Consider the following 24,322-nt stretch of genomic DNA (forward strand, 5'->3'; position numbering starts at 1 on the left):
CTACATTAATTTGAAAATAGTACAAAGACAACATATCAAATGTTGAAATTGAGAAATGTTATATTTTGGAAAAATACATGCCCATTTTGAATTTGATACGAGCAACACATTTCAAAAACATTGGGACAGGGGCATGTTTATCACTGTGTTGCATCATCTCTTCTTTTAACAATACTCTGTATGCATTTGGGAACTGAGGAAAACAATTACTGTAGTTTTCAAAGTGAAATGTATTCCCTTTCTTGCTTGATATAGGATTTCAGCTATTCAACAGTTCAAGGTCTCCATCAAATTTTTTTCGTTTCATAATGCACCACATGTTTTCAGTGGGTGATAGGTCTAGACTGCAGGCAGGCCAGTTTAGCACCCAGACTTTTACTATGGAGCCATGCTGTTGTAATACATGAAAAATGTGTTTTGTCATTGTCTGGCTAAGGCCTTGTCTGAAAAATACATTGTCTGGATGTCAACATAATTATGTTGCTCCAAAACCTGTGTATATTGTCCAGCATTAATGGTGCCTTCACCCATACCATGTGCACTAATGCACCCCCATACCATCACATATGCTGGCTTTTGAACTGATAACAAGCTAGATGGTCCCGCTCCTCTTTTGTCCAGAAGATGCAGTGTCCATGATTCCCAAAAATAATTAACATTTTTGATTTATCAGACCACAAGACAGTTTTTCACTTCGCCTCATCCATCTTAAATGAACAGAGAAGGCAGTGGCGTTTATGGATCTTTTTTATATAAGGTTTCTTGCCCAGATTGGTGAAGCATTTCCCATTATTTATTCTGAAAGGCTCATCCTCTCTGGGGTCCTTTTTTATACTAAATAATGTTGTGAGATGTTCCACCAGGTTTTCTTTGCTTTACCCACTTTTTCCAGTCTATTGTTGCCCCTGTCCCATCTTTTATGAAACTTGTTACTGGCATCAAATTCAAATTTGGCATATCCTTTTCAAGAAACAATACAATTTCTCAGTTGCAACATTTGAAATGTTGTCTTTGTATAATTTTCTATTGAATATAGAATAGATAAATGATTTGCACATCATTGCAATTTGTTTTTCTTGACATTTTACTCTGCGTTCCAACTTTTTTGGAAACAGGGCTGCACAAGAGGCTCCTGCTAAAAGACCCAACAGTCACTTCATTGGGAAAGTTTATAGATGAGGTTAATTGTCATGCTTGGAAGGAACAAAACCCTTTCCTAGTTATTTCCTCTACATTAAATGTATTAAATGTCCTTTGCTACCATTACCACTGGCTTGTCTTTTGTATAACATAGAAGATGAGTTTGTGTTCAAAGGGACTGGTCAAACTAAAATCGTGATTGTGAAAAACCTCTTACCTGGGATTGTATCTGAAGGCCCATGGTGTCATGTTTCATAACAATACATTCTTCTGTCCCAGCCTGGAGTTTGCATCATTAGCTCTGTTAAGATTCATGAATTGTAACCGTGCAACCCGAACTATCAAAAGCTGCATTGGAAGAAGAAGCTTTCAGCCAGATGTGATTATAGGTTGACCTGTCCCTTAAATCTCTTTCTTCTCTTTTGGATGTATTTCTTGAGAGAAGGAAAACTACATAATGTTCTGTATATATTACACCCCACCTGATTCTTTATTCACTTCTTTATTTTGGTCTTATTCCACGACATAACTATGTTACCTCATCAAAAGCATACAAACCAGTTTACAAAAAATGGCCAATAAAATATACGCTGTAAGCCCAATTATGGCAGCTCAGGTTGTACTTCATACAGAAATGTACACACACACTCAATCCTAGACACACACACACCAACAACCAGAAAAGTTATTTCAGACTGGTTGCTGAGCCAGCAGTGTCAGCCTGATGAAATCCATAATGATACCGTACCAGATATGGGTCGCTGTCTGTCTGGAGAAATGGGCGTTTTTTGGCCTGTATCTACTCAGTAAACTATAGTTAAGGTACACCTGTGTTGGTGTGTAAATCTTTTTTCATTGATCTTACCACATTTCTTTATCTCCCTTTCTTTATTTTTTCCTGTCTTTCTTTGTTGCCTCTTTCTTTGTCTTGTTTTCTTAGTGTTTTTTGTATTCATTGACTAGGGGCACAATAAAGGATGGTTAAAATGAAATTCTCTCTCTTTTTCTGTCATTTTTCTGTGTGTTTAGATACAAGTAGTTACCTCAGAATCCTTGGCCCAGGTCTGGTATAGACACATGCAGACCCACTTCACCCGGAGAGCACTCAGACTAGACCAGACCAGTCCAATCCAGACAACAAGTCCTAATCAGCCAGCCCAAACAAGGAGAAAAAGACACACTCAAATCTGGAGGTTCAGCTACAGAACGAATGGTTCTGTTCATGATAATTTGTTTCTAGGAAAAAAACCTTAGCGTTCCTTTACGGAGGCAGAGTGCCAACCAGACTGACTGACAGGTACCTCCCTCCCACCCCACAGAGTACTAACCATACTGTAAAAAACTTGTAAGCATATGACTGATGGGCTGTGCTGGGAAAAAGTGTGATCCAATCACAGGAGGCCAAATACATACAGTGAGCAAAATAGCAGTGATGTCATCACCTATGGATAGTGATACAAGATTTGATACCTCAACAGACAGAGAGAAAAAGAATAACAGAGAGATAGGGCAACCGAGAGAGAAATAGAATTATAGAAAGAGAACAGAAACAGAGAAAGACAGAGAAGTGAATGGGGGATATGTCCACCTAAAGTGGCCCTTTAAAGTATTGATCCCCATGGCCTTTTTCAGATTTTATTACAACATGACATTTAAAATGTATTTATAATTAGGAGTTTTTGTCACTGATTGACACAAAAAGTCCATAATGTCAAAGTGAAAAACAAAATCAGAAAACTGTTGTAAATACATTTAAAATATAACAGAAAATTAACAGAAAAAGCATTGACCTTCTTTTCTTTGATACTTAAATGAGCTCTAGTGCAACCAATTTTCTTTACAACACATGTTGAATGGAGTCCACCTGTGTGCAATTAAGGTATACAAGATTTCAGGTTAAATAAATCTGTCTCTGGACGGTCCCACCTTTGGCTAAATCAATTAACAAAAACATAATGGACACGATGGATAGAAAAACTTAAAATGACAGTTAATATCCCCTGGAGCACAGTGAAGTCCATAATTAAGAGAATACGGCAGAACTAGTCCATAATTAAGACATGGAGAGAATGTGGCAGAACTAGTCCATTATTAAGACAGAGAGAATATGGCAGAACTAGTTCATTATTAAGACAGAGAGAATATGGCAGAACTAGTCCATAATTAAGACATGGAGAGAATATGGCAGAAATAGTCCATTATTAAGACAGAGAGAATATGGCAGAACTAGTTCATTATTAAGACAGAGAGAATATGGCAGAACTAGTCCATAATTAAGACATGGAGAGAATATGGCAGAAATAGTCCATTATTAAGACAGAGAGAATATGGCAGAACTAGTCCATTATTAAGACAGAGAGAATATGGCAGAACTAGTCTAGAATGAGAGAAAAGAGCTCTAGTCATGGAGGTCACCAACACACCAATGGTAAATCTAAACGAGTTATAGTCTTCCACATTAGCCTGGGTGCTTCAAAAAAAGTGGCCTTTATATAAGTGTTTTGTTGAGTTTGCCGGAAGGCATGAGACCAAGTGGGAAACAATTCTCATCCGGAGAACCCTGATGTGAAGCATGGTGGAAGCCTTGCTTCATTGAAAGCCTGGACCTTACCCACCTCTCTAAGTGCTAATAAAGTGACCTAGAGAGATCAATTACTTTTCTAAATAACAGGTACCGCACTTTAACCCCATAAAAAACATCTCAATAGGTACCATCATCATTATTAATATCATTAGAAACTGGCCTTGTTGTACTTGTATACACTTATACACTCAAAAAAAATATGTGTGTGTTTCTGACTTAACTGCATAACAGAGACAAAAATAGTCCAAACTATGATTATGTCATTAAATACACTTACCAGTATACTAAAACAAGGACATGTGTCGAAGTAAGGATTTATTCTGGTCATTTATTCACTACTCTATTGTGTGTCTGTGTGTGTGTGTGTGTGTGTTTGTGTGTTTGTGTGTATGTGTCACAGTAATGGCAATAGGGGGTGCACATTTTTTTCTGGCTGATATATCTCCTATTTCTTAACTATGTCTTTCTATGAATAACAAGTTTACATTTCAGTTTCCTCTGTTAGTGACATGACTTCATGCACTCCTCAGAAAAGGACTTTGTTGAATGGAAGGCAAGGACTCTCCACCCCTCCTAAACACACAAGGATGCACACACACACCTCTGGGTCTGAGGTTGTGTGTGCACAGTTAGAGGGGTGTTTCGAGTGACAAGTGAGGTTTATCAGTCTTATGCAGTGCTGAATCCACTGTTCTGGAGTGGTCCTTGGATCCACTGTTCTGGAGTGGTCCTTGGATCCACTGTTCTAGAGTGGTCCTTGGATCTGCTGTTCCTGAAAGGTGTCAATCCTTCAGTTACATTCAGCAACCAAAAAATGTCTCTCACACAACCCCCCCTCCACCTCCCACCTCTTTCTCTCCCTCTCCCCATCCACCATCCACAAATCCATCTCTACATCTTACTCCCTCTCTCTTTCTCCCTCTTCATATCTTTTATTTTCCCCTCTCTATCTTAGTATCCCCTCCTTCCCCCCACACACCCTCAATCTATTCCAGCCAACCTTGGTTTGCTCATTGGGGGGGGGGGGACCCACTGGTACGATGAAGTGATCCATTCAACACTTTCTCTCTGTCTCTCTCTCTCTCCTAACTAATTACGTAGTGTTCAGTCCTGCATCTTTTCTCTTTTTTTCTGTCTCTCTCTAAATGTGTATTCCCCTCCTTCTTTGCTGAAGGCCTGGGTGAGCCCTGATAGCCTTGCTGGGGATAAAACCAGGGGTTTAGGAGAGGAGAAGGACATTTTGGAGCGAGATGGCGAGAGGGATGGTGGCATCGTTCCTTTATGGATTCCTGCTCCTGGCTTGGTGGAGACCTTCACTGCAAGGAGGTAGGACTAACTACTGTAGGGATGTGTGGTATTCACATAGACACCTTGGTTTCAGGTGCCTCTATGAGCTTCTTTATGGGGGGGTAACAGGAAGGTTAGCCCAATACCTTTTCAGAGCTTTTATTCTGAAGTGATGTTTAACAGTTTTCATTGTTGTGGTGGTTAGGAGGCCACTCCTCTTGTCCACCGCAAGTGTGTGCTGTTTGGAACTTGGATGGTGCCGTAGGCGGCACACAGCCAAAGGCTAGTTTGGAAACTGTATTTTTCTTCCGTAGATTTGACAACTGTGAGCATGTGCAGTCAAAATTCCCTCTCTGTAGCCATAGTAACTGCAGCATCCTTATAATCCTGCTCAGGATATGGGTTATGTAGGTCACCTGGTGTGGAATGTGCATTGATCTATAGAACAGGCAAGGGTGTTTGAGGGTTGTTCCAGTTTACTCAGAGTCTCTCAATAAAATGATGTCTTTCTTAATTTAAGACTTTTGTCCCTCCATAGTTTTTAAGACTAAATATTGAAAATGTTATTTTAATTAGCTTGTAGAGCTTTCTCAAATTACTCTGCTGTTCTGTGGAGTGATATACTATTAGACCGTGAAGCTTTGAAGGATCAAAGCTGTATATTTGTCTGCTTGTAATCCCTCCTCATGTAAAAGGAGAGTGCTTGTAATCTGTGATCTGATTGCTCAACACTCTGTCCCTGATTCCCTTCAGTTGGTTACATTACTCTGAATTACCCATAATGTCTTCCATCAGGCGCACAGTGGGGAGGATAGATATGTTTGATTAGGTTTGGTTTAGGATGATGTAATGTTAATTAAAGGGTTACAAGATTCTTTGATATCTCCGCTCAATGAAATGGACAACAAATAGCTCTGAGATAGGGAAATGATAATAGCTATGTTTAAAAGACTGTAATAAGCATTTAATAACACTGTAATTGAAGTGTTATTACAATGTAATATCATATCACATGTCCAACAAAAGTGTATTAATGCCAGGATATATTGGATGAGTTTGAATAGAAAATGCTTTTGCATTATACAGGCAGTGGCGGTCCTGCTGAAGTTCATATGTAATGGGATTGATTTGGATAACTTGATTAAGGTTTGAAACCCCTAATGATAATGCAATAGTTGTTCAGCACTGGGCCTCTTCAAGGTTTTAATTCACAGCTCTGGAAAAAATTAAGGGACCACAGCACTTTTTCTTTCCTTTCCGAAAAAGTTGAAAAGGAAAGTTTTAAATGAGGAACAGAAGTGTTCAATTTGCAGTGGTCTCTTAATTTTAACCCTTCTGTTCCTCACTCAAACATTCCTTTTCAACTTTTTGGAAAGGAAAGAAAAAGGTGCAGTGGCCTCTTAATTTTTTCTGGAGCTGTACAAGACAAAAGATCAACATTTGAGAAATATTATATAAGCAAGCAATAAATCTGTCTCTTATTTTCTGCTGAAACTTACCATATTGTCTTTTTACTGAGGAATACTTTTTTTTCTATGATATGGTCCTTCTATCAAGGCACCTAAAATGTAATATTGACTATGATTAATGCCTAGCAAGTACACGTCCGTGTGTTTCGTCAGTCTGTTCATGTTTTGAGAAATGAAGGCTATTCCATTAGAGAATTTGCCAAGAAGCTGAAGATCTTGTGCAATGCTGTGTTGTAATCCCTTCACAGAACCGCGCAAACTGTCTCTAACCAGAATAGAAAAAGGAGTGGGAGGCCCTGGTGAACAGCTGAACTAGAAGACAAATATATTACAGTGTCTAGTTTGAGAAACAGATGTCATCATAGGTCTTCAACTAGCAGCTTCATTAAGTATCCGCAAAACACCAGTCTCAACATTAACAGTGAAGATGTGACTCTGGGATGCTTGCCTTCTAAGCAGAGTTGCAAAGAAAAAGCGATATCTGAGACTGACTAATAAAAAGAAAAGATTAAGATGGGCAAAAAAACACAGACACTGGAAAGAAGAAGAACTTGACCTAGAAGGGTCCATTCTGACTGTAAATGCTCCCACTGATCTCACTGGCAGTGAGTATATGTATAGTGTGGAAACATCAGCATGCATACATAATCATGTAAGCTTCTTGTAAGAGGCAAATCATTTGTAAAAATTAAGAAATATTCAAATGGCCCAAAGAAATTGCCCTAGCAAACATCACACTACGTTATTGTACATTGGTTGGGTTTAATAAGGAGCTCTCCAACCGTGAAGTTTTTTCAATTACAAACTACAACCATGATTCCAAATAAGTTGGAGGCTGTGTGAAATGCAAAAAAAAAAACAGAATGCAATGATGCGCAAATCATTTATCTCTATGATTTATCTCTAAATAGTACATAGACAACATATTAAATGTTGAAACTGAGAACAGAAACTGTTTTTGGACAAATATATGCCCAGCAACATTTACAGCAACATTTATCAGGAATGATCAACAAGAACATCAATAATACCCACACTCTATTTGTCATGGTCGACAAGCTTACAAACCCAATAAAGCAGATAGCATCAAAACTCATGTCCACTGTGAAATGTAATGAATTTGCATGTTTCTTCAGTGAAAAAAGTATTGGACGGACCATCAGAACTACACAGTCTAACATGGACACTGTACCGTCACCACAACCAACCAGACATAACTTGGATATTATGTCGCAATTTAATACAATTGATAAAAAATCCCTAGAAGAAACAGTTCGACATTTTAAAGCTTCTATATTTCATTCAGGCTTCCGACCTCACCACAGTACTGAAACGGCCCTGACTTAAAGTTTTAAATGATATACGGCTGAATACTGATTCATATAAAATAACAGTTCTAGTTCTATTACATCTCAGTGCAGCATTTGACACTGTAGATCATAGAACACTTATAGATAGGCTGGAAAATTGGGTAGGATGCCCCAGGACAGTCCTTGATTGGTTCAGATCTTATCAAGTTGGCGGGAGTTACTTTGTCACCATTGGTAATCATGAATCTGATAGGGTGGCTATGACATGCGGTGTTCCACAAGGATATGTTCTCGGACCGCTTCTGTTCAATCTCTATATGCTACCTCTGGGCCAAATTCTACTGAACCACAACATTAACGACCATAGCTATGCCGATGATACTCAAATATACATGGCTCTTGTACCATTTGACAACAGCTCAATAGACTCTCTGTGTCACGGTATAGAGCACATAAATACCTGGATGAACCAAAATTGTCTACAATTAAACCAAGATGTAATTTTTTTTTAGTTTTTTTCCCCTCAAAGATTTCAGTTTGTTTTATCAATTGAATTGTCCACGTTATAGGTCACATTAAAGGTGGAAAAGTTCTGACGTAATTTATCTTTGTCTCATTCCTCTACATCACAAGAACCTGGAATTTTAACAGGGGTGTGTAGACTTTTTATATCCACTGTAAATAAACTTGCTTGCTTGCATTTTAAATTTGATGCCAGCAACACGTTTAAAAACGTTTGCACAGGGGCATGTTTACCACTGTGTTGCATCACCTTTTAACAATACTCTGGAAGCGTTTGGGAAGACCAACTGCTATAGTTCTGAAAGTAAAATAATTTCCTGTTCTTTTCCTGATATAGAATTTCAACTGTTCAACTGCTCGGGTTCTCCTTTGTCGTATTTCATGTTGTCATAATATGTGCAAAATATGGTTTGTCATTGTCATGCTGAAATAAACAAGGCCTTCCCTGAAAAAGACGTCGACTGGATGGTAGCATATGTTGCTCCGAAACCTGTATATACTGTATTGTTCAGCATTATTGGTGACTTCACAGATGTGCAAGTCACCCATGCCATGTGTACTAATGCATTCCCACACCATCATGGATACTGGCTTTTGAACTATGCACTGATAACAAGCCAGATGGTCCCTCTCATCTTTAGCCTGGAGGACACGACATTCATGATTCCCGAAAATAATCTCAGATTTTGATTAATCAGACCACAGGACATTTCCCCACTTTTCCTCAGTCCATCTTAAATGAGCTTGGGCCCAGAGAAGGCATTTTTGTATGTTGCTTAAATATAGTTTCTTCTTTGCATTGGTAGAGATTTAACTTTCATTTGTGGATGCAGCAATGTAGTGTGTTCACAGACAATGGTTTTTGGAAATGTTTCTGAGACCATGCAGTGATATCCACTTTTTTTAATGCACTGATGTCTGAGGGCCTGAATATCATGGCCATCCAATATTGGTTTTTGGCCTTGTGCCTTGCGTACAGAGATTTCCTCGTATTCTCTGAATCTTTAAATGATATCATGTACCATAAATGATTAGATCCCCAAAACCTTTGCAATTCATGTTGAGAAACATTATTGTAATTCTTAATCTGTTGCAATTTTTGTCCGCGCAATCTTCACAGAGTGGTGAACCCCTCTTCATCTTTACTTCTGAAAGACTGATCTTCTCTGGGCTGCTCTTTTTATACCCAATCATGTTACGGACCTGTTGCCAGTTAACCTAATTAGTTGTGAGATTTTTCCACCAGGTTTTTCTTTTTAGCATTACACAAAGCTATATTGAATATAGGGTTTAGAAGATTTGATCAATAACATCAAACAGCAACAAATATTATTTATTATTGATTTGTAGTAACCAATCAATGAAAATACGAACGTATACAATTCTCGGTATTCAGTCAGTGCAGCGCAAGATGTGTTCCCACTCCTATAACCATGTTGAACGTCGTGTTCTTTGAAAAATATCAGTGTAGTAGCATGGCTAAACACACAGTCAAAAATCAGCAGGAAGTGCCCCCCCCCGCTCTGTATGTTTGCATAGTCTACCATTTTGTGGCGGGGCTGTTGTTGCTACTAGACAGTGCCACTGTTAAAGTCACTGAGCTCTTCAGTACGCCCCATTGCACTGTCAATGTTTGTCAAAAGAGATTTCATTGCTACTGTATGTACTGGACTTTTTGCACCTGTGAGCAATGGGTGTGGCTGAAACAATTGAATTAGTTGGGGTGTCCACATACTTTTGGATATATAGTGAATATAGGAAAACCCAGTGGGGAAAGAAGATTTGGTTACCTTTAGATATTGAAGCTTGTGTGATATAGCATAACCATATTCATGTTCCAGCATCTCTAGTTGTATAATAGGCAGGTAAGGTATGTCTTTGCCCCTCTAAATCCTACGTTTTCACAACTTCCAAGGAACCATATTTAGAGCCAATGGGGGACCAAAATTTACCAAAAACTAGACTTCTTATTTGACAATAATGGATACCCATTACCACTGAAACAGTAAGGCTTTTTCTCCAGTTGCTTAGAAATCAAACATGGCATTGATGAATGACTGAAAAGGAAAATGACCAGGCATTTTCTAGTGATTTGAAATTGCCATTCTTTCATAATCCCATAATATCTATTTTTGGTACTGCTTCCTTTTGTAGTTGTTGACCTTTTCGGCTATTTTTGGCTATCTTTTGCTCTGTGCAACTTTATACAGGTGCTGAAATTTGTGAGAATTCTGGCCAATTTAACATGCATGTCTACAGAGTGCAGGATTTTCTCGTATTGGCTGCTTTTGGTACGGCTGGCATCCTGTCAGAAATTTGACTGATGTTTCACATACTTGCATTTGGTGCATCTTTTCTTAAAAGCTGATTTGTATGTCACTCTCAGACTCAAAACCCCAAGCAAGATTTCATTAAAAAAAAATCACATATATATATTCACATATACACTCACCTAAAGGGTTATTAGGAACACCTGTTCAATTTCTCATTAATGCAATTATCTAATCAACCAATCACATGGCAGTTGCTTCAATGCATTTAGGGGTGTGGTCCTGGTCAAGACAATCTCCTGAACTCCAAACTGAATGGGAAAGAAAGGTGATTTAAGCAATTTTGAGCGTGGCGTGGTTGTTGGTGCCGGTCTGAGTATTTCACAATCTGCTCAGTTACTGGGATTTTCACGCACAACCATTTCTAGGGTTCACAAAGAATGGTGTGAAAAGGGAAAAACATCCAGCATGCGGCAGTCCTGTGGGCGAAAATGCCTTGTTGATGCTAGAGGTCAGAGGAGAATTGGCCGACTGATTCAAACTGATAGAACATCAACTTTGACTGAAATAACCACTTGTTACAAACGAGGTATGCAGCAAAGCATTTGTGAAGCCACAACACGCACAACCATGAGGCGGATGGGCTACAACAGCAGAAGACCCCACCAGGTACCACTCATCTCCACTACAAATAGGAAAAAGAGGCTACAATTTGCATGAGCTCACCAAAATTGGACAGTTGAAGACTGGAAGAATGTTGCCTGGTCTGATGAGTCTTGATTACTGTTGAGACATTCAGATGGTAGAGTCAGAATTTGACGTAAACAGAATGAGAACATAGATCCATCATGCCTTGTTACCACTGTGCAGGCTGGTGGTGGTGGTGTAATGGTGTGGGGGATGTTTTCTTGGCACACTTTAGGCCCCTTAGTACCAATTGGGCATCGTTTAAATGCCACAGCCTACCTGAGCATTGTTTCTGACCATGTCCATCCCTTTATGACCACCATGTACCCATCCTCTGATGGGTACCATGTCACAAAGCTCGAATCATTTCAAATTGGTTTCTTGAACATGACAATGAGTTCACTATACTGAAATGGCCCCCACAGTCACCAGATCTCAACCCAATAGAGCATCTTTGGGATGTGGTGGAACGGGAGCTTCGTGCCCTGGATGTGCATCCCACAAATCTCCATCAACTGCAAGACGCTATCCTATCAATATGGGCCAACATTTCTAAAGAATGCTTTCAGCACCTTGTTGAATCAATACCACATAGAATTAAGGCAGTTCTGAAGGCGAAAGGGGGTCAAACACATTATTAGTATGGTGTTCCTAATATTCCTTTAGGTGAGTGTATATATATATATTTTTTTTTCACATATACACATATATTCTAATAGTTCATAGAAACCAGCTTTGAATAAATTCACAGAGCATATTAAACAGTCCTAAATTCTGTGGGCAATAGAAAAAAATAATCTCTGCTTCATTAGATATGACAGATGATTCATAGAAATGCAAAGGTTGTCCGTGTTCAGTTGAGAATCCAGAACAATGAAAACATGGTACAAAATTAGATGGTTATTTATGAACAGAAATGGCCAGCCCTTTTGCATTTGATGAGGTCAGATTAACATGGAAAGTCTAGTCATAAAATCAGCACTCTCCTGTGGCCTGAAGGAATAAAAAATATAAAGAAGGAACAGAGCCAGGAAAGAAAATACTAGATATGTTTTTCAGATTGTGCTCTCACGGCCAACCAACCAGCCTCCACCCTCTATTCACCATTGCTGTTTGCGAACTAATGCTAGAGATACATCTTTAATGTTGCTTTGTTTACTATAAGAGCCCTGTTCTTTAGTATGTGCTACTGGCTTTGTTGTTGGTCTGTGTTTGTGGTCTGTAAGTGTATGTGTCAGTGTATGTGTAGAGGTTTAACTTGTGCTTAGCTGTTGTTTACCTTGGTTGTGCTGTGTTTCAGGTGTATACATACCTACTGGGGCTGGATTAGGAACTGGAGCAGAACCCGGAACAGGATTTGGACCGGGTAGACCTGGCACCGGCTTTGGGCCTGGTGGTGCAGGTACTGGATTTGGGCCAGGTGGCGCAGCTGGAGTTGGACCAGGAGGAGCTGGCACAGGCTTTGGGCCTGGTGGGGCAGGTACTGGATTCGGGCCTAGTGGCGGAGCTGGAGTTGGACCTGGAAGAGCTGGCACAGGCTTTGGGCCGGGTGGTGCAGGTACTGGATTTGGGCCAGGTGGTGTAGCTGGAGTTGGACCAGGAGGAGCTGGCGCTGGATATGGGCCTGGTGGTGCAGGAACCGGATATGGGCCAGGTGGTGGAGGTGGGGTTGGACCAAGTGGAGGAGCTGGGGCAGGTCCCAGTGGGGCTGGCACTGGTGGAGGTTACATCAAGCCAGGGAAGACAGGAGGTGAGAACAGAAACCATCTTTTTATATTGCAAAGTATTTTATTGAGGTCCTGTTGATATAACTGCCTTCATTTATCAACTGCACTGAGCGATATCTGTGTTTTCATTTGTAACTATGCCAGTATGACTGATATTCCTACAGCTGGCTACAGTGGTCAGGGTATAGGCCAAGGATCGCTGGGGGCCGGAGGTCTGGGAGGAGGAGGTCTTAGGCCAGGAGGAGTTGGACCAGGAAGCTTTGGGCCTGGCGGGGGACTAGAAGTTGGAGGCCTTGGGGCAGGAGGTGTTGTATGAGCTATATCCAGTTTGTGTTTTTTATATCGGCATTTACTTGGCCAATATGTTGTCTGAGCAGAGAGGTATTTTAGTAATACATTCTATTGCTCCAGGAGCTGGTGGGAAGCCATCAAAAACAGGTAGGTTATCTTTCAACATTCCTTCACCACAGGTCATATTACAAACAACTACTATGAATGGAACAAAGATATAATGGAAGGGTGGAATTAATGCTTGAGTCTTCCTCTCCAGGAGCTGGCTATGGAAGTCGGGGTCCTGGAGGACAATGGGGTGGACTGGGAGCTGGAGGTCTGGGTGGAGGAGATCTCAGACCAGAAGGGGTTGGTCAGGGAGGTTATGGACCAGGTGCTGGTCGCGGCCCTGGTTTCGGTGGTGGTTACGGACCTGGTGGTGGTTTAGGTGCTGGGGGTCTTGGAGCAGGTAATAATTTCTTTATTTGATCCGATCAGTTATTATCGTATCTGTTTATTTTGCAGCCAAGTAAACACATTTGGGGTTTTCACAGGAGCTGGAGGAAAGGCTGGAAAGACAGGTAAGGCTAATGTCAGGTCTTGATGACTAAATTATTGACTAATTATTAAATTACTCAATGTCCCTTCCTTAGTATAACTATATACAATTAATTCAATAAAATATTTGGACAGTGACAAAAACAAGGTGGGCTCCATATTCCAGCAATTTAAAAAGGTATTCTCATGCATGTAAGATTTACCTTAATAAATTACATATACATACAGTGGATATAAAAGGTCTACACACCCCTGTTAAAATTCCAGGTTCTTGTGATGTAAAAGAATGAGAAGATAAATAATGTCAGAACTTTTTCCACCTTTAATGTGACCTATAACATGAACAATTCAATTGAAAAACAAACTGAAATCTTTGAGGGGGAAAAATAAAAAACTCACAATAACCTGGTCCTTAGGGGTGTACTCACTTTTGTTGCCAGTGGTTTAGACATTAATGGCTGTTTGTTGAGTTATTTTGAGGGGACAGCAAATTTACACTGTTATACAAGCTGTACACTCACTACTTAACATTGTAGCAAAGTGTAATTTCTTCAGTGTTGTCACATGAAAAGATATAATCAAATATTTACAAAAATGTGAGGGGTGTACTCACTTTTGTGAAATATTGTGTATTTATATATGTATATATATATGACAAAACCCCAATTGATAATGTTATCAATCTTGATCCCCAGGTTCTGGCTATAGAGGACATGGTCCTGGAAGACAGGGGTCTGGAATAGTAGCTGGAGGCTATGGGCCCGGTGGTGCCGGAGCTGGACCAGGTGGAGCTGGAACTGGACCAGGTGGAGCTGGAACTGGACCAGGTGGAGTTGGAGTTGGACCAGGTGGTTATGGGCCAGGTGGAGCTGGAACTGGACCAGGTGGTTATGGACCTGGTGGCGTTGGAGCTGGACCAGGTGGTTATGGGCCAGGTGGAGCTGGAACTGGACCAGGTGGTTATGGACCTGGTGGAGTTGGAGCTGGACCAGGTGGTTATGGACCTGGTGGAGTTGGGGCTGGACCAGGTGGAGTTGGGGCTGGACCAAGTGGTTATGGACCTGGTGGTTATGGACCAGGTGGAGTTGGGGCTGGATTAGGTGGCTTTGGTCCTGGTACAAGTCTTGTTCCTGGAGGAGCTGGGGCCGGTCTGGGTGGTGGTTATGGATCTGGCAGAGGAGCAGGTAACAAACCCTAAGGTTCACAAATTGATTACATTTACATTTAAATAATTTATCAGTTGCCGTCATCTGCAGTTTAGAATAATGAGTGTATACTAACTTCCTGCATGATCAGTGCAGTCTATCAACATTTAAGTGGTGTCCCATGTACCTCAGTAAGTAGGTTATGGTGTTTACAATGCCAGGGTTGATGGTTAATTTCCCATGGGGGGCCAGTAAAAAAAACATGTGCATTGCTCTACCAACAACCGTTCATATGTTTGGGGTCACTTAGAAATGTCCTGTTTTTTTTTAACAGAAATAAAGTGTAGACATTGTTAATGTCGACTATTGTAGGTGGAAACAGCTGATTGTTTATGGAATAACTACATAGGCGTACAGAGGTCCACTATTATCAACCATCACTCTGGTGTTCTATGGCACATTGTATTTGCTAATCCAAGTTAACCATTTTAAAAAGATAAACCTTTTTAAAAAGAAAACCCCATTGCGATTATGTTAGCACTGTTGAAAACTGTTGTGCTGATTAAAGAAGCAATAAAACTGTCCTTCAGACTAGTATCTTTCAGCATCAGCATTTTTGGGTTTAATTATAGGCTCAAAATGGCCAGAAACTTGTCAATCTATTCTTGTTTAAAGAAATTAAGGCTATTCCATGTGGGAAATTGTCAAGAAACTGAAGATCTTGTACAACAATGTGTTGTAATCCCTTCACAGAACAGCGCAAACTGGCAATAACTAGAATAGAAAGGAGAGTGGGAGGCAACTGGGCAAGAAGGCAAATACAAGAGTGTCTAATTTGAGAAACAGACGCCTCACAAGTTTTTAACTGGCAACTTAATTAAATAGTACCCGCAAAACACCAGTCTCAACATCAAAAGTGAAGAAGCAACTCCAAGATGCTCTAGGATGCTTTTATTTTAATGGACAAAAAATTTCCTTTTCTTTAAAGAAAAAGGACATTTCTAAGTGACCCCAAACTTTTGAATGGTAGTGTATATGGGACTCTATGTTGTCAACTGAGCTACATTGCACCTAACTGCACAACAATAGTGTATAGGGGAATAGCTTGACATTTGGGATACAAACAATGATTATGAAAAAGTGGCCTCAGTATTTAGTATTTTATTTGTTGTATGTCCAGATCTTGTTTGATCATATGACCTATGTTGCTGTTGCTCAATCTTTCTACAGGAGAGGGTGGAAAGCCTTCCAAAACAGGTATATATCCTCTTCCTATGCCTGTACAATGTACAACCTGTGTATGTCTTCTGGACTCTGCTTTAATTAATTTATTGTACTTGAGAACGCTTTTCCCTAGACTGATGTTCCCCAGACTGATATTGTTCTCAGGAGCTGGTTACGGAGGTCAGGGTCCTGGAGGACAGGGGGGTGGACTTGGAGCTGGAGGATATGGGCCTGGTGGAGCTGGGACTGGACACGGAGGAAATGGGCCTGGTGCTGTTCTTAGCCAGGGAGGGGGTGGACCTGCGGGCTACGGAAATGTTCTTGGACCTAGTGGAGCTGGTTCGGGTGGTGTTGGTAGTGGACTTGGAGCTGGTAGGGTTTACAGCCCTTGGAACAATACTTAAATTCAGCCACATTGATGTGGTTGTACATTTCATCTGTTCCCATCACCTAAGCCTACACAGTCAGCTAGTAATGGCCATTCGAGGCTTCATTAGCGTAATTTTAGCAGCAGGATATTATGCTAGCAGCATTCAGATTTTTTTTATCACAATAAAAGCCATCATTGAAATTTATAAGGCAATATAGTTAATAATATAGTCTGTAAAAAAGAACCGACAAGAATAACATTGGAACGGACATTAAACATACAATGTACAAACTACATTGTTAACTATTTTGCCTTATATATTTCAATGATGGCTTTTATTTTGGAAAATAACATCTGCGTTAGCGCTGTTAGAAGAAACGGTCACTGCAGTCAGCCATGTGTTAACCTCAGCAAGTGGTCCTGTCTTATTTCCTGGTTACTTCCTGCATGATCAATGCAATCTATCAACATTTAAGTGGGGTCCCACGTAGCTCAGTAAGTAAATTATGGTGTTTAGAATGCTGTGGGTTTGTTTCCCATGGGGGCCAGTAAGAAAACACACAACTGCTGCAACAAAGTTACTCTGAATAACGCTTCAAATTACACCTACAGTGTCAATGTCCTTTGGTACACCAGATGTTAAATTATGTTTTGTCTTTTTTAACTACAAACTTCTCTCTAGATCCTTGATTCATCAGTAATTTTTGCAAGTTAATAAGGCTTAAAAACTCCTCTCAAAGGGGCTTTGATTACATGTGTTTGATCATCTCCAACAGCATCAACATTGTAATTTGCTGAATTTTACTAAAGTAACTATGAATTCAATGGGCTGATGCTTAGGTATTCTCATTTGCCAGATTCGTAATGGTCAAATTTAGTTTAGGATCCCCATTGACTATTGCAATCTTCCTGATGTCCATGTCAAATCTCAAAGTAAATGAGGTGCAGAGCGATTATAGACAAGACAAACATACTATTGATTTTATACCTTTCTATTAAAAAACATAAACAAAATAAATATAATAATAAACAAAAAAGTTGTCTTACTCTCCCACGATGCATGGTGTTGATGTTAGTTCTGAGTGTGCAGTTGAGGACAAGGCATACTGCTCTGTTTTCAGAGAGTTGCACTTTTATTAGGTTTTTCTTTGCTGCAGTGGACCATATTACTGGACAGTAATCAAGATTGGACAAGTCTAAGATAGTCAGTGATCCTCTTTTATGGCCGAAAGATTAAAGATAGAGGAGCTGAAAGTGGGCTGTTTTGTGTTAAGTTTGTTAGGATATGATTTTCTATCGCACATTAATATTCTACTTTTCCGAGGGTCCACATAGAACAAAAAACACATGGCACAATAACAAACATTTTAAAACTATGAGTAGAATGTCAGAACAACACCAACAACTGTTTACTCAGTATTTTTATAATAATATACAAACCCGATTCCAAAAAAGTTGTGACACTGTCCAGTTGTGAATAAAAACAGAATGCAATGATGTGGAAGTTTCAAATTTCAATATTTTATTCAGAATAAAACATAGATGACATATCAAATTTAAACTGAGAAAATGTATCACTTTAAGGGAAAAATTTGTTGATTTAAAATTTCATGGCATCAATACATCTCAAAAAAATTGGGACAAGGCCATGTTTACCACTGTGTGGCATCCCCTCTTCTTTTTATAGCAGACTGCAAACGTCTGGGGAATGAGGAGACAAGTTGCTCAAGTTTATGAATATGAATGTTGTCCCATTTTTGTCTAATACAGGCTTCTAGTTGCTCAACTGTCTTAGGTCTTCTTTGTTGCACCTTCCTCTTTATGATGGCGCCAAAAGTTTTCTATGGGTGAAAGATATGGACTGCAGGCTGGCCATTTCAGTACCCGGATCCTTCTTCTATGCAGCCATGACATTGTAATTGATGCAGTATGTTGTCTGGCATTGTCATGTTGGAAAATGCAAGGTCTTCCCTGAAAGAGACGACGCCTGGATGGGAGCATATGTTGTTCTAGAACTTAGAAATAACTGTCAGCATTGATGGTGCCTTTCCAGATGTGTAGGCTGCCCATGCCACACGCACTCATGCAACCCCATACCATCAGAGATGCAGGCTTCTGAACTGAGCGCTGATAACAACTTGGGTTGTCCTTGTCCTCTTTAGTCTGGATGACATGGTGTCCCAGTTTTCCAAAATGAACAAATTTTGGTTCTCCAGCTTGGAACCGGTTCTCGATACCCAACCCTACTCACACTCACTTTAGACTGAAGTGTTGTGATAAGTGTTGTGTAGATAATTGAAACACTAGTTTGAAAGGCTAACAGTAAGTGAAAGACTAATTTACACTCAATGTATAAACTCGGAGGGACTGACACAACATGGAAATGTTCTCTCTACCATTTCCCACTGTCCCTGTTCTTAAAGTATCATATAAATCAATTTAACAATCTAAAAAAAACATAATTAGAAATAAACAAGAATCTATAAAAGATGGATTCTCACTGAATTACATTACATAGACATATAAAAAAATAAAACAACGACAAATGAAAGTTATGGATTAATTTATCCAACTGAACCAGCAACTGAACCAACAGCTAAACCACCCCCAAGCTTTAAGAAAGTCAAAGTCTGAACAGGATTACTGGCGACCAAATAGTGAGGGGCAATAATACATCTGAAAAGACACTCTCATCTGAAAAGCTCTACTGGTTCTCATTTTGGGAGGTTACTTTTTATGATCCCAGTCAGCAAAATAGCATCATAAATATGTTGAAAAGATGACTCAAATTGTTGTACAGAATTTGTGAAGTGAAGTATATTTATTTATATATTGATAAGTATTTTATGGTAGGACTAAATATACAGGTCTCGAAAAAATTAAGAGATCACAGCAAAAGTATCAGTTTCTCTGGTTTTACTATTCATGTGTTTGAGCAAAAGGAACAGTTTTGTTTTATTCTATAAACTACTGGCAACATTAATCCCAAATTCCAAATAAATATTTGGTGGAATAATCCAGATTATTTTATCACAGTTTTTATGCGTTTTGGCATGCACTCCACCAGACTGTCACATTGCTGTTAGGTCACTTTATGCCACTCCTGGCACAAAAATTCAAGTCGCTTGGCTTTATTTGATGGCTTGTGAACATCCATTTTCCTCTTGATCAAATTCCAGAGGTTTTCAATGGGGATCAGGGCTTGAGATTGGGCTGGCCATGCCAGGGTCTTGATCTGGTGGTCCTCCATCAACAACTTGATTGACCTGGCTGTGTGGCATGGAGCATTGTCCTTCTGGAAAAGCCAATTCTCAGAGTCTGGAACATTGTCGGGGCAGAAGGAAGCAGATGTTCTTCTATGGTAATGTTGTACTTGGCTTGATTCATGCGTCTTTCACAAAGAGAAATCTACCCAGCCTTGTGGAAGCATCCAAGATCATCACCGATCCTCCACCAAATTTCACAGTGGGTGCGAGACACTGTGTCTTGTAGGCCTCTCCAGGTCTCCATCTAACCATTAGACGACAAGGTGTTGGGCAAAGCTGAAAATCTGACTCTTCAGAGAAGATGACCATACTCCATTCCTCTATGGTCCAATCCTTATGGTCTTTTGCTAACTTCAGCTTGGCTCTTCTTTGTTTCTCATTGATGAAGGGCTTTTTTCTAGCTTTGCACGACTTCAGCCCTGCCCCTAGGAGCCTGTTTTGAACCGTCCTCACCATGCACTTCACCCTAGCTGCTGTTTGCCATTCTTTTTGTAGGTCACTTGATGTCATCGCACGGTTGTTGAGTGACATTCTCAAGAGTTGACGTCATCTCGGTCAATGGACAGTCATTTTCGCCCTCTGTCAGTCTGTAGTTTTTTTTACCCCAATGTCTGTTGCTTGACCTTGTTCTTATGCCGCCGTCTTTGACATTTTCAGAATGGAAGCAACCTGATGCTCACTGTATAATTCTGCCAGTAAAGCCAGAATTTTCCTCACTCAAAGCTTTTCTTTTCAACTCTTTTGTCATGATGAATAGTTTTTTTTTTAATTCAAATTACCTTTGAGGTCCTACTTGCACTGTTTTTGCCATCCAGCTGGTCCTATTGCAAGAGGATAGTGATGACCACACTAGTGGTTTTTATACTTTTCCTCATTAAATTAGATTTGGTTCAGGTAATCACCTAATCAGCACCTCATTAAGTAAAATGAGGTGTGCCTGTGTTGGAATTCAACAGATACTGGAATGGAATGGCAGCCATACATATAGAGATTTTGAGTGGTCTCTTAAGTTTTTCCAGAGCTGTATATAATAGCTATGTTCATCAATAACACTTTTTGGTACAAATCAAGATGAAACCAGACTAGCCCAGTAAGCAACATTTGTGGATGCTCAAATTGAGGCCAGTGCTGATTGATCACTTTCAACATAGAATTAACATCCTTTGATCTCATGCATCTATTGATGCTCAGTTCCTTCATTCTAGCAAACGTAGAGGATCAGGTTTCCTCTCCATGATACTTTAAACCACCACCTTGCAACTGGAGCCCAGCCTGTTAAGGGTCTTAAATGGTTAGACTTGCACAGCCTTACTTCATAAAAGTCCTTCTAAGCCCTTCCTGGGAAATGTAGGCAGAGGATTTCTGTGTTCTAACTCACAATAAACCATGGATCACTATGAAAACATAGTTTTGAGTATCTAGGGTGGAGGCTAGGCACACTGGAACATATGGAATTGATGCCTGAATGAGGTACAGGGCAGAATACTGTAATCGTGTATAATGCACATTATACAATTAAACATTTTAGCTGTTGAGTTTTTATATTGTGTTGTCTTGTGTTTTAAACAGGAGGACTCAGTGCTGGTGGCTTGGGGGCAGGAGGTCAGGGAGCAGCAGGCCTTGGTGCTGGAGGCTTGGGAGGAGGAGGTCAAGGAGCCGGATTCAGACCAGGAGGAGGCTATGGTGGTCCAGCTGGCGGTTTATACCCTGGATCTGGAGGAGCAGGCCAGAAGCCCCCCAAAACAGGTACGTGGGGGAGGTTTGAGCAATTGCCGCAGGTCACAGATGTGAGTTTGAATAATATTTTGTCCATCTTGTTCCTGATTGTTCTGTGCATATCTTTCACATCTGTATTAGGAGCAGGAGGTACACTAGGAGGAACTGGGCCTGGTGGGGCAGGGGGATATGGTCCTGGAGGTGCAGGAACTGGACCTGGTGGTGCGGGTGGATTTGGTCCTGGCGGTGCAGGAACTGGGCCTGGTGGGGCAGGGGTATATGGTCTTGGAGGTGCAGGAACTGGGCCTGGTGGTGCAGGTGGATTTGGTCCTGGCGGTGCAGGAACTGGGCCTGGTGGTGCAGGGGGATATGGTCCTGGAGGTGTGGGAACTGGTCCGGGTGGTGCCGGTGGATTTGGTCCTGGCGGTGCAGGAACTGGGCCAGGTGGTGCAGGGGGATTTGGTCCTGGCGGTGCAGGAACTGGGCCAGGTGGTGCAGGTGGAGTTTTCCCCCGGTGGTGGTTTTGGGCCTGGTGGCGCAACTTTGCCAGCTGGAGGTTAGTGTTAACAACACATATGGCACTGCTACATCCACAGAGAACATGCAAAATTGAGTATATACTACTTCATTCTCTGAATTAAATAAACAAGTGACCGGAAATGAAAGGAGAAGAGACAGTATGCAGCAAAATAAATCTCTGATGTGTCTTGTTGCGGCAGCTTTACTTCCGCGTACTGGAGTCCCTGGTGGTGGAGTCGGGGGGAAGAGCGCTGGGAAGGCCAGTAAACAAGTGCCAGGTGAACGCCATTCTCAAAGCCCAAAACCCATATCTTAATGTACTGCAGTACAGATGTGAATGTTGTTGTTGTATTTCTATATATAAGTTTAGTAGAATTGTCTTATTCCTTTTTTTATCAACACAGGTGTTTGCCCGTACCTGGACTCTATCAAGGTGGAATTGTACCTGGTGAAGGTTTGTCTGCCAATCTTTTCTGTTTGGAATGATGCTACATCGTGAGATTCAATTAGCTAAGATTAGCACCTTTTCAGGACTTTGCGTCAGTGCTCTTTCAATTCCTCTCTGTTATTGTGCTTAGGTTTCGGAGGGCGTGGGGTTCTCCCAGGTGTTGCTACAGGATCAGGACTTTCTCCCCAGACAGGTGAATTTGTCATCCACTGTCATAGAGGGGAAGAGTACAGAACATTACCTTGAAAAAGTAGGGTATTAGTTAAGGTATAAGGCAAGAGAGAACAATCCTTCCAGCGCATAAAGATTCCAGTCTAGAGCTCCTGGTGGAGCGAGCTGTGTGATAAGAACCAGAACTGCATCGGCTGTGCTTCGTTAATCCTGAGTCCATTGGGATTGGTTACGATGAAGCAGGGCCTTAATCACAAATGGGATGTCACGAAACTGGGGAGATAAAAATGTAATCAAATAAAGTAATTTGAGTGCATCACACACCTGACTGTGTAAAAGTATCGTCATAACAAATGATTGACAGAAAAGCAGCTGAAGCACCGGAATGTAACAGAGCAGTACCAGGCAGTAGAATGGACTAAGCATAGCACTCAATATCCACAATACTGGTAGTTTCTCAACTTGACCCCTCAAGCTTCAGTGGCCAAGCCCAGAAGTGAATGATTGGTTTACAACCCGTAATGAATATGAATGCACACCTGCTGAACAACTGATCTTTGACTCCTAAATATAACTTTGCATTCTAAATAGTTGACCACTTCTCATCTTCCCTACAGGAACCAGTGTGCTTGGCCAGGGTGGTATTGGAACTGGAGCAGGCACTGGAGGTAAATGATTATCAAACAGAAGCAAGAGTGTAATAATCATACTATTATAAACTTTTTACCATTGCAATTACACCAGTAAAAAGTAGTGTGAGGTCTCATTTACCACGCCTTTCAGCCAGTCAGCATTTAGTAATCAAACTTTTTTTGTTTCTGTAGCAAAGGTACAGTATAGAAACTCTCATGTATAATAGAATATGCATTATTATACTCCACATGAATGTACATTAAACACACTGTGAAAAATTTGTATCTTTCCCTACAGGTGGCCGTGGCAGTTTAAATGGAGTGTTCCGTGGATATCCCCTCATATCACCTAAAGCTGGAGGTACTGGAACACGAGAAACAAACAATTGGTATCTGTTCTCCTGGTATCACACATTGCTTATTTCCTCCTTTGTTCTCTACCAACTTAAGGGGCCAGTGGCAAATCAGTCAAGTCCCAGGCCAAGCTTGCTGCTAAATACGGTAAGAAATTATTTAGGAGGTAGGTTTACTGTTAGAGCCCTTAAGAAGGTCATTAACAACAGTATTCATCCAGGTATTGAGTGATTGAGGTGTGTTGTCTGGGTGTTTGTGATGTTGTGGGGGTCTCCCTGGCCAGGCGGAGCTGGGGCCGGAGGTGTACATGGCCAAGGGGGTGTGGCTGGAGCTGGAGGAGTTCCAGGTGGTGTACCTAGTTACGGAGGTGGAGTGGGAGCAGGAGGCGTACCTGGATTTGGAGGCGTACCAGGTGGAGTTCCTTTACCTGGAGCAGGGGGCGTACCTGGCTCAGGTGGGTATGGATACCCAGGAGGTTACCCAAGTAGAGGGTGGTACTCAGTGCCTCCCCTCAGTGCCTCACCTGGAGGTGAGTTACAGACATAAAGGAAAAGAACGTAGAGTACTTGCTGCAAAGTTTTGTGACATTTCTCCCACATTTGTTAAATCTTTGAATCTAACAATACTCTGCCTTGGGTGAAGACAAAGCCCTG

General features: G+C 40.8%; 1 protein-coding gene across 1 annotated transcript; it reads left to right on the forward strand.

Moving 5' to 3' along the window:
• The first annotated feature begins 4,947 nt into the window (after window positions 1-4,947).
• Window positions 4,948-22,345, forward strand: LOC105006776 (glycine-rich cell wall structural protein 1.8). The gene is made up of 12 exons (XM_034293031.1): window positions 4,948-5,050; window positions 12,570-13,019; window positions 13,161-13,301; window positions 13,408-13,434; window positions 13,547-13,735; window positions 13,821-13,847; window positions 14,520-15,008; window positions 16,200-16,226; window positions 16,359-16,565; window positions 21,399-21,575; window positions 21,687-22,101; window positions 22,265-22,345. The coding sequence occupies exons 1-12, from the start codon at window positions 4,975-4,977 to the stop codon at window positions 22,329-22,331; spliced, it is 2,292 nt and encodes a 763-aa protein (XP_034148922.1). The 5' UTR covers window positions 4,948-4,974; the 3' UTR covers window positions 22,332-22,345.
• The last annotated feature ends 1,977 nt before the right edge of the window (window positions 22,346-24,322 follow it).

This window comes from Esox lucius, chromosome 7 (genome assembly GCF_011004845.1).
Source record: "Esox lucius isolate fEsoLuc1 chromosome 7, fEsoLuc1.pri, whole genome shotgun sequence".
NCBI classification, from domain to species: Eukaryota; Metazoa; Chordata; class Actinopteri; order Esociformes; family Esocidae; genus Esox; species Esox lucius.

Excerpts from the sequence above, each read along its gene's own strand:
- LOC105006776 (XM_034293031.1), top strand. The coding sequence starts at position 4,975 with ATGGCGAGAGGGATGGTGGCATCGTTCCTTTATGGATTCCTGCTCCTG. Across the intron at positions 5,051-12,569 it reads GAGACCTTCACTGCAAGGAG|GTGTATACATACCTACTGGG; the intron begins GTAGGACTAACT and ends GCTGTGTTTCAG. Across the intron at positions 16,566-21,398 it reads TGGTAGTGGACTTGGAGCTG|GAGGACTCAGTGCTGGTGGC; the intron begins GTAGGGTTTACA and ends TGTTTTAAACAG.